The sequence below is a fragment of the Camponotus floridanus genome, unplaced genomic scaffold, assembly GCF_003227725.1.
Source record: "Camponotus floridanus strain SB8 unplaced genomic scaffold, Cflo_v7.5 scaffold20, whole genome shotgun sequence".
In the NCBI taxonomy this organism is placed as follows: domain Eukaryota; kingdom Metazoa; phylum Arthropoda; class Insecta; order Hymenoptera; family Formicidae; genus Camponotus; species Camponotus floridanus.
Window position 1 is genome coordinate 294,349 of NW_020229326.1, and position 18,531 is coordinate 312,879.

General features: G+C 30.6%; 2 protein-coding genes across 5 annotated transcripts; both read right to left on the reverse strand.

Annotated features, from left to right (window-relative positions):
• Positions 1 to 2,500: 2,500 nt before the first annotated feature.
• LOC105250586 lies at positions 2,501 to 6,306 on the reverse strand. Its single transcript, XM_011256754.3, has 4 exons — positions 6,135 to 6,306; positions 4,786 to 4,919; positions 4,330 to 4,611; positions 2,501 to 3,397 (listed from the first exon to the last, which is right to left on the reverse strand). Exons 1-4 carry the CDS (start codon positions 6,211 to 6,213, stop codon positions 2,729 to 2,731), a joined length of 1,164 nt encoding a protein of 387 aa, XP_011255056.2. The 5' UTR covers positions 6,214 to 6,306; the 3' UTR covers positions 2,501 to 2,728.
• An 8,523-nt stretch (positions 6,307 to 14,829) lies between these two features.
• Positions 14,830 to 18,249, reverse strand: LOC105250584 (keratin, type II cytoskeletal 1). 4 transcript variants are annotated; one of them, XM_011256753.3, is made up of 6 exons: positions 18,083 to 18,249; positions 17,079 to 17,264; positions 16,557 to 16,880; positions 15,437 to 15,527; positions 15,167 to 15,241; positions 14,830 to 15,069 (listed from the first exon to the last, which is right to left on the reverse strand). In XM_011256753.3, exons 1-6 carry the CDS (start codon positions 18,192 to 18,194, stop codon positions 15,060 to 15,062), a joined length of 798 nt encoding a protein of 265 aa, XP_011255055.2. In that variant the 5' UTR covers positions 18,195 to 18,249; the 3' UTR covers positions 14,830 to 15,059. The 4 variants fall into 4 exon arrangements, with proteins under 4 accessions (XP_011255055.2, XP_011255053.2, XP_011255054.2 ...); XM_011256751.3 differs by having other exon boundaries at positions 15,437 to 15,581; XM_011256752.3 differs by having other exon boundaries at positions 16,515 to 16,880.
• Between the last annotated feature and the right edge of the window lie 282 nt (positions 18,250 to 18,531).

The window sequence follows — 18,531 nt, forward strand, 5'->3', positions numbered from 1 at the left end:
GAAGGAGAGAGAGAAAGAGTACAAAAATAAAATTATATCTAATAACTTTTCAAATTTCATGTTATTCGTAGAATATTTTTCATTTGATTATTCTTGTATTAAAGATATATATCGTGAATTTTTTATTATTATATCTCACAATATAATCAGATGAGATTATTATCATATTTATATTCAAAGAAAGAGAGAGAGAGAGAGAGAAAGAGTACAAAAATAAAATTAAAATAAAATTAAAATATAATTTTGCAAATTAGTGCATAAAGATATAATCTCATCTGAGATATAATAACAACAAAATCCGCGATATATATCTTTAATATAAGAATAATCAAATAAAAAATATTCCACGAATAATAACATTAAATTTGAAAAGTTAAATATGAAAACTCATCACATTTTATAAATTAAAATTTAATATATATATATTTGATATATAAAAGATATATAAAACAGAAATTAGAGCATAAACATATTTAATTTTCTCTATATATGTATGTAGAGAAAATATGTATATATAAGTAATATAAAAAATATTAATATTTGTTTATTAAATTATTTTTTTAACAACTTTTTTGATTTTTGGTTTTAATTTTTATAAGATTAAAGTAATTTTTATTTAATTTTCTCTTTCTAATGGCTGGATAGGTATTCATATAATTAAAAAATATACTTGAATTTAATATTCATGATATTTGACTTTGATATATAGAATATTTAATAAAAACCAATTTTATAAAAAATCCCAATTCTTTGGGTATACGTTTCCTGTTGTTTGGTGGGGAATTATAAGATCAAATTTCGTGGGTACGGGAATAAAACGTTCACGAAGAGGAGATAAGGTCAGTGCACAGGGAACTAAGGCACAGTCCAATGTGTCATTCCCCAACATCCCAAGTCTCCACACGCCTTCATGCGAGCTTTACTTTTTTCATAAGAGTCAGTGTCTCCTGCGAGTCGCAAACGAGTGCTTGACTGCGTATCGGTTTCTAACAAAAATTAATTTTACACGAGTATCGTGCTCACAAAAATCCCATTGACTTTGTAGAACAATGTCGATACGCTGGTTAATAATTTTCTTTGTATTGGCGATTTTTATTCTAATGGACAGCAATGGATTACCGGCAAATTGTACGAAAAACGGGCAGATGGCAGAGGGTGATAGCGCAGACAACATTAATTATTCAAACGAGAGACCTAATTTGTTATCTGAAGCCAGTAATTCAAAAGTATCAACAGAAACCCGAAAAATTCCAACTTGTTTGAATCAAGAAAGGATAGAACATCGAGGTAATAAAAATGAAGAAATATCCAAATCTAAGAAGAATGATCAATATTTAATCAATGCTTTGTCGAAGATCGCTAAAGTTCGATCTTATCAGGAAGATCCTGTTGTCACTAGACAACATTCAATGGCAAATGTTTACAATGACGCGAAAAATATATCTACGTATTTGCAAAGCAGAGTTTCTGTAAAAAATATTGGAGGACCGACATCTTTTGATACGAAATCATCTTCGAAATTAATTTCCGAGAACACTTTCAACAACACGCTCAACGGTGAACTCCAACGAGGAAACTTTCACTGTCATGCCATACGAGATATTTACATTCCGGAGGTAAAGGAAAAGATTCCTTCGTATGCGTGCACATTTGAAGATGGGCACAATACGTTTATTCTCTCGAGTAAGAGATTTTTTCAAGATCGTAGGAACAATTTGCACATTAACATCGACAACGATATGCTTCGTAAATTAAATCACTCTACCATAACTCCCACAAGTAGCCAGTTCAACATTATTCCGGCTGTTTTAGTTTTAAAACCCTGGCACGAAAACTATTATATACGTAATCCACAAAACTATCACGATTAAATATAGATAATAAGAACATTGGACGAATGATTGTAATCGCTTATTTTACATCACTGTAATTATAATAGATAATAGAATTAATTAAATAATCACTAATTAATCAAATAATGATGTAGATTAAGATACATAAAATATTTAAAGATATATAAAATATTTAAGACATAAAATATTAAAAATAAGATTGTAACATAAATACACACAATCGTTACTATGATAAGAATAAATTTTGCTCCATTAAATTTATTTTATGTCTTTTCGCGACGATATTTATATTAGTTTCTTATAATGTTATATTTGATATTATTTACATATACTTATGCGTATAATTTGATTATATATTTTGTATATAACTTCGATGCAAGAAATTATACATATGTGAATTTTTATTCCGTATTGCAAATAATTACAATAACGATTTTATTAGAAACATTTTTAAAATAATTTTACACATATGACGATTGTATAATTAATATAATTTACAATGCGCAAAAGCTCGGAAGCGATTAAAGCCATCAAGAAGATTACTATGTCCATTATACAATTAAGATATTTTTTATGATAGCATAAAAACAAGTCATCTCGTCATAAATAATCATAGAAATAATCATAAACTAAAATCATAGAAATGCTTTTTTTTCAAGTATGACTCCTATTCGTAACTTGCTTTATTGTAGCTTGCGATATATAAGATGTTTATAATAAATCATACTTTGACTATAAATTCCACTGAAATATAAATTTAATAATACTAAAAATTGCAACAAGTTTCTCCTTATAAACTTCTTGCTGAAAGAAGTTTGAACTGTTCAAAGAATTCAGAAAAAGATCTGATATACTTTATTATTGTAACAAATAAATTATAAACTTGTTGCAATTTCATCGGTTGATTCTATAGGATCTTTCGTTTTATTTTCATTGATTTCGCTTTCGTCTGGCAAATCGATAGGTGAAACTTTATCTACATTCGACAAAATTGTGGCTGGACGTTGCTCCTTAATAGGTGGTTCTTTCTTACCAACTCTAGATGCAGCAATATTATGATCGTCCAAAGATTTTGAAAGCTCTGTGACTTGAGGAAGTTTTGGCAGATCTGCCTCCTTAATAAACAATTTCTCTTTTTCAGCTTTCGATGTTATATCTTCATTAATGTCGCTTTCATCTGGCAAATCGATAGGCGAAACTTTATCTACATTCGACAAGACTGTAGCTGGACGTTGCTCCTTAATAGGCGGTTCTTTTTTATCAATTTCAGATACAGCATTGTCATGATTATCCGAAGGTTTTGGAAGATCTGTATCTTCAACTGTAATTATCCCTAGATCTGTCAAAGATTCATTGAGCGGATCTTGTACTTTTATCGGTGCGACGAAATTATCTGCCCTATGTGGATTGTTTGTCTTATCAGATAATAAATCGGAATATTTAGGATTTGGAATGTAGAATTCATTCGGTCTGGTTTCTTCTTTTTCAACTTCGATCGCTAATTTTTCCAACTCTTCCTTTTCCTCATCAGAGAGTGGGCTGACCTAAAAAAATATTTGATTTTATTTATTTCATATAAAAATAATAATGTAATTTTTTATAGCATATTGTCTATATATGTTTTTATACATTAATTATTACTTTAAATTTAAAAAAATAAGATATAAAATAAGATACAATGTGTAGTCTAGAATGTTGTTAATATTGAATGCAAAAGAAATTATTTTTTTCATACAGTAAAATATAAAATATTACATTTTTTATCTTATGAATTTGATTAAATGGGAATAATTTAAACTTTATAAAATGATAATAAATAATAGCATATATATCTTTTAAATTAATTTTATATTTTATAATTTATGTAAAATTTTGAGAGAGAGAGAGAGAGAGAGAGAGAAAATAGTGATTAAATGAAGCAGGTTCTCTCTATTCAAGAGTTCATATTTTATAATATAACATTGAAAATGAAGTTGGAACTGTTCGTTTATTTACACATCATAAACTGGCTTGTGAAGTTTAATCATTTATAGATAAAATCTTCTAATATGTCTCTGGGTATTGATGAAGCGACAAACGATGTTAGGTGATTCACAGAGATTATTCTTTTAGATTATATACGGATGTCAAATGAGATAGATGTGCAGAAATAAAAAATGCAATATATTCAAATTAGCTATCCTTTTCTTGAAATTATGCGTAGATGCTGTTTGTCGCGGATACAATTTACATGAAGTAATCTTTATTTTTAATGATAAAAACGAGGTAATGAATGTTCATTGAATCATCAATAAGATTACGTGCACATTGTAATAAATATTATTAGCATATGTTATCAAAGCTTTTCGAAAATAATAAAAATTATTTACTTATCTCTTCTCCTAAAATTTCTTTTTCAAAATTTTCTTCAAAATCAACTTATGTGAAAACATTTTCGTTCAATTATAATAATTGTTGAATATTTTCATAAACATACTTTAAAAGCGGGCGGTTTCAAACTCTTCATTCTGGTTCTGCCTCGATAACGTCTACGAGGTCTGCTCTCATTATCATCATGTAATTCATAGATAGTTAGAAGCTTTGGTTTGTTAGGGTTCCCCGATTCATCGTTGGCAGTGGCAAATGAACGACTTTCCGCTTCTCTAACATGCAATGGATAAGGATGTTTCTTATCTGATTCTTCCAGAAACTCATTTAGATCTTCATCTTTAAAACTGTCAGACTCGTGAGCGAATGTGTGGTCTATCTTTTGCAAACTCTATATCGTATTAAAAATCGTTAAAATTAATCCTTGTAAATTCTTTCTTAATTTACATGGTATTTATATTCTAAATAAATGAATACGTTTCTTCTATTGCTATGAGTACTACTATAATAATAACTATCCGTATTTTTGTCTTATTTAAACGCATAATTGTCAGATTTTTAATACCTTAACGGAATTTGACGTCTCTCCGAAAGCCTCGGCCAAATCTGCATTTATTTCCTCCAACGGTTCATCTCCATATCTTATATAAACAGGAACGTAACCTGGTATATTGGGTAAATATTGAAGAGGACTCGAATCTAGAAGAAATCGAATATTGTTAGCTGAGAATAAACCATGAGAAAAACGGCGTGATACGCTTGATACGGATGATCGCACTAGAAATACGCACTTGGCTAGGCGAGTTTATTGGCTATGATAGCAATGCGGATATTTAATCGTATGCATAAAGATTAACTAGACCAAGCATCCAATTAGGTCCCATTTGCGTAGATCGCAAGTGATAAGTGCTAATTTGACGGAATCGCTTTTTTATTGCCTTTTAAGAAATTTATTCCTGTTATTTTTACTGTTTTAAAAGCAAAGAGAATAAATAATACGTATAATGTTTTTTAATAATTCTTAATCTGCGCATTCTCTTTCTTTATATCATTGTATTATAATATGAAATAACTTGAGTTTGATCCATAAAAACGAATTCTTTTTTATATTTTTTCAAAAATTTATTTTTACATAATTTCTCTCTCTCTCTCTCTCTTTCTCTTTCTCTAGCATGATTACAAATTCTAATAACTATAAAAATTGAGGAATTTTAATCAAGAATTAATTTTAAAATTTTTTTTATTAATTTTAAGTGGAATTTATTTTAATCGAAAGTGAATTTGAATTTAGTTATCGAAATTCTTTTAAAATTAAAAATTAATGTTAGAAGAAAAAAAATAATGTTAAATTAAATTTTCACTGAGTTTTTCTCAAAGTCTATTTCTTCAAAAAATTTATAATTGAAAAAGTGGGGAACTTCAATTATAAATTTTTTGAAGAAATAGACTGAGGGAAACTCAGTGAAAATTTAATTTAACATTATTTTCCTTTCTTTTAACATTAATGTTTAATTTTAAGAGAATTTCGATGATTAAACAAATTCATTTCGATTAAAATTCCACTTAAAATTAATAAAAAATAAAATTTTCTTGTTTGAAGTTTAATTCTTGATTAAAGTTCTTCAATTTTTGTATAATCACAGATGCTTTGACTTTTTAAAATTTTCCTTAGTTCGATTTTATATCTATGAATGAAGAAATTTATGTGACTTATAGACGTTTTGTGTTTAATTTATTATGCCTTTGAAATTTATACTATTTGCAATGTCTTTTAGTGGCGAAAATCTTTAAGGCAGCGCACTCCGAATAATCCCGAATTACAATCACTGCACATCACTGATCCTCTATATTATCGTGTCACACATCGATGCTCCGGGCGGGAATTTTGAATGTCGTTCTTTTTTTTTTACTCACAGGCATAGCCAATGAGAGGTACCAGGAATACCAGAAGGGAGATGGCCCTGGTACCACGCAGCGTCCCACCAACCTGCATCTTTGAACGGTACTGGGCCCCCAGAACATGGGGCTCTCTCCTTTATATGTACGGTCCCCTACCCTCTGGCTGGTACTGCGGAGAGGCCCCTCGGGGTTAGCAGCGGATTCAGGAACGCTGTTCCGTTAATATCGGGACAAAAAATCGAACTCTTCTTTACTTTCGGCAATCGAGCCGAACGAGAGCAACTTGTCACGATTCCTGCCTTTTATAGTGATGATAGGTCTCGCACGATCGATCATCGTGTTTTACATACGCCGTATAAAGTTATCTCAAACATTATATGCGCGAGCGCATCTTTCTATCTTCTTTTTTTAGGGTAGATGTTGCATTCCTGCAATATTTTGAAACTTTAAATATAGGTCTGTTAATAAAGTGACTTTGAAGTCTGGCAGCGTAAACGAATTTTTCGTGCATCATAATTTTCTGCATAGATATAATGATACAAATTGTGGAACGTAATCGCTTACATACTGCTTTGGTGCGTAACTTGTAAATAATTTAATATCTTGCATTGTTTCTTCCTATTTAGCATTGCGCGATCAATTTAAGAACGCATCTAAAAGATTGAAGGTCATGATCGATGAATATATAATAAGGGGTCCCATGAATCATGGATAGTTATCTACCGATGAACTCATCGGGACAAGCATTTTTTGCGTGCCTTCCATCACATGCTTATATATTCTGTATGTTTAATTAATGTTTAATTAATGTGTGTAATATACATAATTTGATAATTTACTTGAGAATTTCACCGTCTATCGTCTTATTTAACCATCTCTTCTAATAAATAGAAAGAATGTTTGCAAACCCCCGTTAGTGACAACGAACTTTTGATTCGTCAAATACGATGGCACACGCCAGACAGGTGACAGGCTTCCTTTCCTTTCCGCAATGATGAAGCAAGCAAGATTTTGTCGATAACCGTCTTGCAGTAATGAAGCATTCTCTGAAGCACGACAACGCAACAACGACGAACGATAAACGACGTTAACTGAGATTGGCATAAAAACGTCGCGTATTCTCACTCACCTCGGCAGGAGATTCAGGTTGTTAAAGTTCACTTTTTTTTTAACGAGCGAGCTACCGTTAACCATATCGCTTTTTCCCTCCCGTCAAACTTCATCTTTCGAAGTGTCTGTTGTATCCGTCATTATGGCTGGTGCCGTTCAGCCGATTGGTTTCATAATGCGACGATAATGTCTGTACGTTTTCCTTTTACGAGACACCCCGGATGATGAAATGCATTTACATTTCTGTATTTTTTTATTACTGAAATATTTTCTCCCTCTTTGTCCCCCATAAGGTGAAAGATTACGCTGACAAAGGTTCATTTGTCTGTTTGTATTGTATGTGCATACGCATCGGTTACCTATCTTGTCTTACAAGGTAATTTAATTAAGCAGCGTGGCGCAAGTGAGCTGTCAGATAAGCAGGTGCGCGAATCGCGCAATATATATTTTGATGTAAAATGCGTAACTTGATTAGGTACTTCCTATGATGAAAAAAATGTTAATACCTCGTTTAATAGATGACTAGGCTAGGTAAAGCATGGTAATTTCTGATTTTATAGCCGTAGATCCGAGATTTGTTCGTGCTTGCCGGCGAGATTGAAGAAGAATGTAATTATTTCTGTATAAATGCGTTATCATGAAGAACATAATTCAGATAAATACCGTAGAGATACGCGTGGAAATTAATATGAAATACGATCCGCTATTTATATATATATATATATATATATATATATATATATATATATATTATTAGTTAAGAATCAGCTGCATATTTTTTCACATTGTAATCTCTCTTGGAAATATTGAACGGCGTGATTACTTATTGCTAAGCAAAAATATTTCATCATTGGATCAATGAGTAAAATAACTTAATTTAATAACAGATAATTTCACACGTCAAAAGAAATGCTCTATCTCTGAAGACTTTTTCGTAGAAGCTTGCAACAGACATATTACTATTATTAGTTTAAGTAATGTTCCTCGTATTTGAGAAAATAGCAATAATAAAGCAATTTGTTAGAATTATTATCGCAAGCTGAAATGGAATGTCTTTCTTTTTATTTCTTCTTTCTTCTTAATATCATTTCATCGCGACGCGCATAAGCCTTGAGAGTATTGACGTATCCTGGAGGAAAGGTCAGGATCACTATTCGACCCTCAGACTCGCGTGCTCACTGCAGGAAAGCGTTTCTTCGTACAGATGATGACAGGTGTGAGAATCGGCGCTATCATCTTCGCTTGCTCGCGTGATAGCATTCGAGGGAGACTTAAAATTACGTCACTTTCCATTTTACGCCATTTCTACTAATCTACCTTGATAAACTGCAAAACGAGTCGTTTCTTCAGTAATGAATACTTTAACCACTTTTTCGAAATAAGTAGCAATCGAGCTTATCGATATAGATTGATTCACAAACAGGAATTTCTAGTTCATTAAAACAATTTTTTTATGTAGTATTTAAGATATTTTTTATTATGATTGTTTATCAATTTAATATTATGATTGAATAATAGGGAGAAAATAAACATAAATAACAATAAAATGTTGACTCTCATATGTTATAATAGATTATTATATAATTATATAATTATATATTATATAATTATATAATTATATATTATATAATTATATATTTTATAATTATTGAATAATCTATTATAATATATGAGAGTCTAATATTTTATGATAATCAAAATTTTCAAGACAAGATGTAGTATAATAAGAGAGAAAAAATTGAAACTATGTCATTTTCTATGTCATGTTCTATGTAATAGTTTAATAGCTTAATCATAATATACCATAATTGATCGTCACCCCTTTTCCGCTTGATCGAGTCAAGGTAGGGTAACACATATAGTCATGTAGATGTATATATGTATATTCTCAGATATACAAATGTGATCTCGTATATTAAATTTATTCGTTGATTAAATGTATTCTCTGATTTATTGGTTCACGCTGTGATTCACAATATATTTTGGAATTTTAATATGAAATTACATTTTTAATGAGACAAAGTTTGAAATATCATTACACGAGAAAAAATTCGAGAACAAAAAGATTAATATCATACATTGCAACATACAATATTTTTACATTATGGCATAATTGTGAATAATGATTGATGACATTTTTTTGTGTTATATAAAGTATGGAACAAAACGTATTGAATATACATTTTTATATAATATTATGAATAAAGTTATTGTGCTCGTGTTATAGACGGAGAAAATATTTTACAGTATAATTTATAAAGAAAAACACAATCTCTTTTACAATATTTATAATCAAGTTGGAATATATATTGAATTAGAATATTTATTACGATATAAAAAGCACGCATTTATTGTATTTTAACGATTTTGCACCTATTTGTGCATCAAAATATTTGAATAATTGCAATATATTTTTTTGTAAAAAATATAATATATACAATAATATTTAATATTTAATATTTTTATTTTTTTGTAAAAAATAATTATATTATCAAATATTATATTTACAAAATGTATATATTAAATGTATATATTTGTATATATTAATATACAATAATATTTAATATTTAATATTTAATAAAGGAACATCGTGATTTTTCTTATGTTTTAATTATAAAAATTAAATTATAACTTTTACTATATAAGATTTTCTCCGTATATAAACGAATACACAGGATACATCGAGTATGTGTATATAAATACATCATAAAAAATTTAACAATAAAGAAATATATATAATTTTTAGCATCACAAACATAGATGATTTGTTTCGAAATTATTGATGTTCAGAATTAAAATGGAATTGCATTCGCAGGATTTATTTCAACGTGGCGTGATATCATCGAAGCGAGTGCGAATGATTGTTAGACACCATTCGCGTCCGCGTTCATCAATTCTCATGCAGCTCATGTGTGTTGCATCGAATGTGGCGCGACTAGATCAATTGCAATTCTGCCAAGCAGGATGGCTCTATTGTAACATAGACCGAATGGGATTATCAACGAAGGTCACCAATCCTATATCTGGCTAGATCTGCTGATCTGACATTTTCCACTCGACGCTTCTTGACACGCTTTTGTCAATTTTTCTTTTGTTTCCTTAACATCGTAAAATATCGTTTTTCATGACACGTCCACCTCCTGCGACAATGACCTCGATCCTTCTCGTAACGTTCATAAAGTAGCACGCGGTCGGGTACACAGTTATTGCATGCAGATCGGTTAGCACGGAATTCCCGTTTAGAGTCGTCGGTTATCGCTTGTACGTATGCAAATGTTACGCTGCAGTGGAAATGTTTTTCCACTGCAAGCGTCAAGCGACGCGAACGAGCGAAAAGGAGAAAGCTCGTCGACATCGTCGCTCGTACATTGCACCGCGGTACCAACGGGCTTTTCTATGCAGATTCCAGTCGTACGCGACGCAACCGGTTCCTTTTACGATCCCCCAAGACTCCCGGGGGATTAAATTAAAGCCTGGTCGTGTGCTCTCTAATCGCCGGCAATCTTGAGTCACACGGCATCGAGTCGTAGAAAACGCGTCGTGATATTTCATCCCGTCCAATTGCCATCGTTATTACGATTATTGCCGATGGTGAACGGACTCTAACAGGTGATTTCGTTTTAAGAGACTAGGCCTGCTCTCTTAATGAAGCACGTCGCTTGACGTATTCCGTATTTTATGTGGACATGCATCGTCCTTTACTAAAATAGAACCGTGTTCAATACTGCGCCATTAATTTTCCCAACTACTGTTTATTATAAATTTAGATAGTATAACTATTATTACAAGAAGTTCCAATATTTGATCTCAGTAAATAAATGAGATTATAAGATTAAATTAGAAAACATTGATTTTATTAACGCAAATATCTCAATATTATCTCTTTCATTATCTGTTTTCAAAATAAATACAATAAATAATTGTGTATAAAATAAAGATACCTAATATGTTTAGATTGCCCAGTTCAAATATTAATTAAATATATATTTTATACGTATATATGAAAATAATATAGTAAAAAATGGAATTAACGTATTAGATAATTAAATATTTATTTGATATATACTATATATATATGGACTCAATTTTAAAATACTTTTCATAATTTATAAAATATCTACATTTTTCTAGGAAAAATATATTTTGCAATTTTATTTCACGTTAATAAATAAAAGATATCTTGCCATTTAATATTTTTTTATTTCATATTCATATGTATGATAATAAAATGAGTTTAAAATTAGCTCGAATCAATACCGATAAAACGATGGATCGAATATGACTCAATGGACGAGCGTAAAAGTTAATGGAAATTATATACCATATTTTTTATTTCACATTTCGAATAAAATTAGATTTATTTTCCTATCTGCATGATTTATTTTCCTATCTGCACGAATGTAACTAGGATGCAATCCACTCACTTGTCCGACATAATTTACAGTAACATCATTTAACCGATAGCGTTAATATATTCTATCGTTCCAAAAATAAAAGATCAAAATATTAGATTAGATTACTTACCATCACAGACAGTGATTAATGTTTTAAATGGCCGAACATATTTGTTTTGCACCGCTGCTTCATTGAAAGCAATAAAAACTAAATAAATCTTGTCAGCAAATTTCTCACTTACTATATCTTCATGAAATATTTGTGTGCAAAGCAAAGTCTTTTACTTAATTGCGATCTAATTATCGATAATATAATTTCGCAATTATTTTATTAATATATCTTTATATTATAAGAGATAGATCAATTATCTTGATCTTATCTATTTATGATCTTTTCATTTTCTATCATTTAATAGCTTGTTACTCGATCTGTCCGATTAATTAGCCGTCCACGGCAAATATTTTATAGTACAAATTATATAAAAAATATATACGCTTTTACAACATTTATTATAAAGCTGTATATAACGACATTAGAGTATTTAAAAATGGTAAATTATTCCTTTGTTTTATTGTTTGTACCTCAAAATATTTGAATAATTACGATACTTTTATTAATATGTTAATATAATAATAATATTTATCGAATAAAATTATCATAATTTTTCCTTTATATGTTATAGTACTTTATATGTTACCTTTATATGTTATATACTTTCCATAATTATAAAAATATTTTAATTTTAAAAATATTTTAATATTTTATATTTATATTTTAATATTTTAATTTATTTATATTTTTACTATATATTTTTTCCGTTCGAATCCAGTTTTTGCCGGAACGACTTGCTTATCAATCTCGATCAATTAACAAGCATATTGAGTTATAATTAGAAACTGTTATTAACCTGTCATGATTATTCTTATTGATAAATTTAACGATGCTGTTTTAACCGATAATTTGAGCTAAGATAAATTATCGATTGAATCTACATCCTCATTTCTCATAGTCATTATATAGATCAATAAATTCTCATCAGTATTATTATCTGATCAATAAATTTATACAATATATTATTTTTGATAAATATTTATTTATTAGTTTCCAGTAAATTTCATATATGTTATATATAATATTATCGTTAATGTGCAGTAAAAGCATGTACGAAAAGACTTATGGTGCACTAATATTTTTGTCTTATTCTCGTTATTATATAAATGGGACAAGACATTTAGAATCAATAATACAATTGCATGTCGCCCTTCGTATTATCTAAATGTAATATCCCTAATATCTTAGCAGTATCTCATAATATGCACATTAAAAGTGGCATGCGAATTTCTAACACTTCTAGAGTGCTCATCGAGGAATCGAGGCATACTTTAATCGTCTGAGTTTTTATGATCTGCCGCTGGTATGCCCAGTTTTTCCCAGCAATAAAGCGACTCGTAGTCGCGACAAAGTCCACGAGTTCGCCGGTCATTGACCAGAAAATACGCGCGAATGTGCCAACATTTTATATTAGAGGAAGAAACCGAGCATCTTGCCTCTACGATTGGACTCGATGAGCATTCGATGACCCGCAGACCCACATTTTCTTCAGACCGATATGATGCATATCAGCATCTTTTTTAGAGTCCACTTTACGATTCAGCTGTTAGATGGAGTTTTATTGTTTTAATAGAAGCTGCGATTGTATAAAAAGTTTATACATAATAGATTTAGTCAAACGGATGTATTTAAAATTGTATGCATTTGACATATAAAATGATAAAAATAGTGCATTTTCAATATTGCAAATAACATGGACATTTTACTAGAAATGTTTTTTTTTCTTACTAGATCTCTTATCTTTTATTGCTTGTTTTTTTACTTTCTTCCGAATCAAACTTTTCCCGCGGCAAATCTTGACCTTAATTTTAATAATAATCCTTTCTAATGTAGAATCTTGAAGAATAAAAGAGATGGGTAATCATAGGTGAGATATAGATAAAGAAAATTCTAAAGAACATAAGACGCAATCCGTAATTGTTGTTGCTACGGCCGTGAAATCGACAGGAAAAAATGACAAGTTGCTGACGCGCGTAACAAATCAGCGAACAAATCACTTTAATCATGAAAAGCGAATTGTCCTCGAATATACCTCTCGGAATGCGATATTCTTACTTTTAGCGGTTAATCATAAGGCCGATAAAATCGTCGATTCGGACTCGCAGCATCGGCTCGTTCGACGAATCCGCTGCCGGATCAAAAACCGGCTTCGCGTTTCTCAACAATCCATTTCGCGCCGGTACTTCCTCCTTTATCCAGCTTTGGAAGGTGATGAGAGGAACATCGAAACTTTACCGTTACAAGTTCACCCGACGTTTTCGCGCCGTAATTACTATTGCCACTCGCTGTTGCAGACAGTCGAGACGGCGCATCGCTGAGATGATTCCGCGCGAATGCTGCGATATTGCTCTCGTATACCGGTCGTATTTATAGAGAGGCGAGTTATATACGAGGTTGTGGCGCCTAGATCCGGTGCTGATAGAAACGCGCGTGAGTTACTTATGATGCCGATCTCGCGAAACGAGAAAAGAGCGGAAAATAGACAAGCAAGATCGCAACACCATCATCGCCGATGCCGCTGTCGCTAGCGATGGTGTTCTAGTGAATTACAACGGACTGATAATGCGGAACAGGTTCCACGTGATAAAGTGGAATGAATTGGAGCACGTTATGGCTCGCGAAGTTGGAAGATGATACTTTATCGCTCGCGTTGGCGAATTTTCTATCTCTTTCTCACGCGTTTTACGAGTCTTTTATTCTACATATTTGATTCTGATTGAAAAGATTATCATTTGGATTCATTTGAAACTGAATCGTGACAATGTTTAAATATTGTATAGCATAAATGAGAGATTAGTAATTATTGAAATAATGTTTCTCGAGATTCTTCTGTCGGAAAACTTTCCGACTTTGCTGATTTAGGAATTAATAAAAAATAATAGTATACATGTACGCGCGAATGATAGATTATTATCTTGTTTGTAAGTGCAAGTTCTATCAAGCATAAGAATTAATGAATTATTAAAGTCACGAGAAAAATATAAATTTAATGCATTAACACGTGAAGATTCTTTCGAAGATTCATGAAAAATTAATCATGAGTCTCATAATTATCTTTAGGAATACGTTTATATTCGAATAACGGCAAATCATATGTTTTACATTAAAGATGAATTTGTTTTTTATTTATTCACAACTAACATGCGCCAATACAATGTATATCATATAAACGAATGTGTTACAAATATTTTGAGAGTATTATCAAGTAATGTTTATTTAGATATAGTGATGCGAAATATTTGAAAAAATTTTCTATCGAATATCTCGAAGATGAAGGCAGCATAAATCATTAATGGCAACACATTTGTGTTATGTATACTCTGTTCATTTTCCCCTGAAAAAAAAAATGTTTTAACTGGTGTAAATATAAGCTATATTGATAATATAATATATTGATAATAAGAAACAATTATTTTAGATATAATACTCACCAGCCTCCAGAAGAAGAAGAGGCCGAAGCTTGGGCAGAAGATTGGGAGTACGAACCTCCGCCTCCGCCTCCGCCACTAAAAATACAAAAAATTTTATAAAAATTGATAAAAGAATCAAGAAAAAGAGAATGGATGTAAAGTACAGTGATTTTTAAATATACATCTTGTCAAGATTATTTTAATGGGATTAATTTACTTTGTTGTCGAATAATTGCATGGTTTTTTTACACAATCTATTTAGGAAACAATATCATATTAATATATCAATACCCGCAAGTACTACAGCCGCCTCCTCCTCCGCTTGGAGGATAATATCCACCGCCGCCGCCGCCTTTATATGGACGTCCTCCTCCTCCTCCTCCTGTAATAGGAACTAATACAACCGGTACTACCCTTACTGGTTGTGGTTGGTACCCTAAACAAAGCATGCCCTTGTTATGCGCGATGGGGTTTAGTAACAGCAATGTGTTAATATATCTACAGTTATGATGATCTTTCTCAAATGTTATATTTTTATTAATGTTATACCCAATTTGCAAATTTTAGCGGAAATGAATTAAGCAGCAATTTTATTAATAATTATTATTAATTAGTTATTAATTAATTATTATTAATTTATTATTAGTTATTAATTAATTATTATTAATTATGAATATTTATTATTAATTAGTATTTTATTAGTATCTTTCTTATATGTAAGCAGTTTATTTAATATTGTTTTTTGTTAATCAAGAAGAGATAATAATTGTTCAAGCAATTTCCGTTATTTTTAATAATTCCATCAAACATCTTGAATTTTTCTACTTGCGTTATATCATTACCTTTAAATGAGTTTCTTCACGATACAATACGCAAACATGTGCGATTTATATAACGTAGATAACGCATGCAAAAATTGAAGAAATTAAATAGCTGTTGAATTTGAAAAATTGAAGAAATCAACTAGCTGTTAAATTTGAAAAATTTAAAAAGAAATCAGCGTGACGTATATTTCAATTCCTAAGAAATGCAAAGCGAATAATCGGATTTCGTTTTAACCGCATCTATATAATATGTGGCAACGTTTTTTAAATGAAACTCAAAAAAAATTTTATTTGTTATATTTTTCTGATTTTGAGTAATTATTTTATAAATTTTAAATTAAGAGATTCTATTGAAATAAACTTTAGAGCAAAAATATAATTATCTATTTTTTCTCTGGAGCTTGGTATTTTACATTAATTAAAAAATTTGTGAAGTTCGTAGCGTGAATTTTGAGAGAGATATTCTTTGATATAAATAAATTCTATTAATGTTTATAGATATATTTGTCAATTAATTATTATTCACAATTAGGATTATAACTTACCTCCACCACCTCCACCGCAAGTAGGACAACTAGGATACCCACCTCCGCAAGTGGGACAACCCCCGCCATATCCTCCCCCGCCATATCCTCCCCCGCCATATCCTCCGCCTCCGCACTTCTTACAGATAGTTCTCTTCTGTCGATCTTTTTTCTCATAAATCGGCTTCGAAGCCGATTCTATCATCTTCTCCGCCTCTGCCTTTTGCAATTTCATTTTCAGCACTTTCGATTTATTCATACCGATCTTGTCAACTTTGATACCTTGACTTTCTAATTCTGCCGCATATTCATCGAGATCGGCGGGTGAGTGTTTTTCTTTTTCTTCATCATCATCTTCTATTACTAAGAGAATAGTGGCCAATGGCTCTGCAAAAGTACGTTTTTTATTCAAGATCTTACTAAGAATTATTTTAAGACATTTATTATCGTTATAATGTTCTTTTTGTTACTTATTCTTCTTAATTTATTTATTTGATCATGTATTAAAATATGTAATATGTGACGTCAAATTGTATTTATATCATTAAGAGAAATCGTAATTTTATGTATACTGTTCACACTTACCTAATATCTCAGGAACAGTTTCGATGATTTCATTTTCAAGTATTTCTTCTGATGTATTACCGCTGTTATTTTTTACAGCGTACATGTTAATTACGTAAACTATAGCATGGCGTTCCTTTTCCTCGATCGGCGGCGGTTGTAACTCGGTCGACAATGTGTGTTCTTCATATGTATTCACTGCTGCGTCTAAGAATCACGTTAAAAATGAATCGATCATTATGCGAACAGAAATAGGCAGATTACGTCGATCGACACGAAGCATAAAGAATTTTAAATTAATTGCATTTGGATTTGTTTTCCATCTCATGTATCCTGACATCACTGTTATTTTCGAAGACTTCTTGTCTGCTGCATGCAAAATAAATTACAGAGTTCGCGCAGCTATCTCCTAGATTCTTCAAAGCGGTATTTAAGATTGCAACGCGTAAATAGACAGCTACTTAAGCAATATAAATTTTAAAAATATTTATTTTTATATTTTAAACAATAGTAAGATTTAATAAATTATTGTCGAGATGTATCATTTTTCTTTTTAAGCGATCTGCAAAAAATTATGAAATGCAAAGTAATAATTTTACAAATTTATGAATTGACTCCTGATACATTAATGTATCCAATAAATTTACAAATTAATTTTTGCAGTTGTATGCTTTATTGTTTATTTCTTTAAAAAATCGTAAATTATTTATTTAAATTGCAGTTGAAATTTAGTATTTAATAATAAAAGTGCATTTGTGGCATATGTCTAAATAATTAATTATAAACAAAAATATGGCATATGTCTAAATAATTAATTATAAACAAAAATAATTTTGTGTGTAACAATGCAATCAAACTATGATGTACTGTTAAGTTTGCCTAAAAGTTAAAAAAATATTAAAAAACGGCTATTTGCAATATTTTTAACAAAATATAATATAATATATTATGAAAATAATTATATCAAATATGACTACTGCAATGTTATGTATGTTTCACTTTTATGGAATAATCAATTTTCTTACCTTTTGGTTCGATAGTCGGCAACCCTGAAAGGGTCGCGACAAGTGAAAAAAGGAGCACTACTCCAAGTGCACGAATCACCATCGTGAGGGGCGTTCGGTGAATGCACTGCATGCCAATCTTTTCATCTTGCCGCTTTTATAGTCATCGATACGATACGCGTTTGATCTTGATGTAATTATGTAACGTGAGCCACCTCCATCGCTTTTTACCGCACATCTCACGTCGCGCCGCGCGGAATAGCGTTGATTTTTTAAATTTTCCGAGGGAATTCCCGCCATATATATGTAGTGCATACACGATCGATTTGAAATACTTCTCTTTGAGACTAATATGCGCGTCAATACGCATGAGAACAAAATTAAAGTGACTATTGAATAAGATCAAAAGCAAGAAAAAATTGTGCTTTATAACTCACTATGTATACAGTGTGTGTATAATTTTTATATTT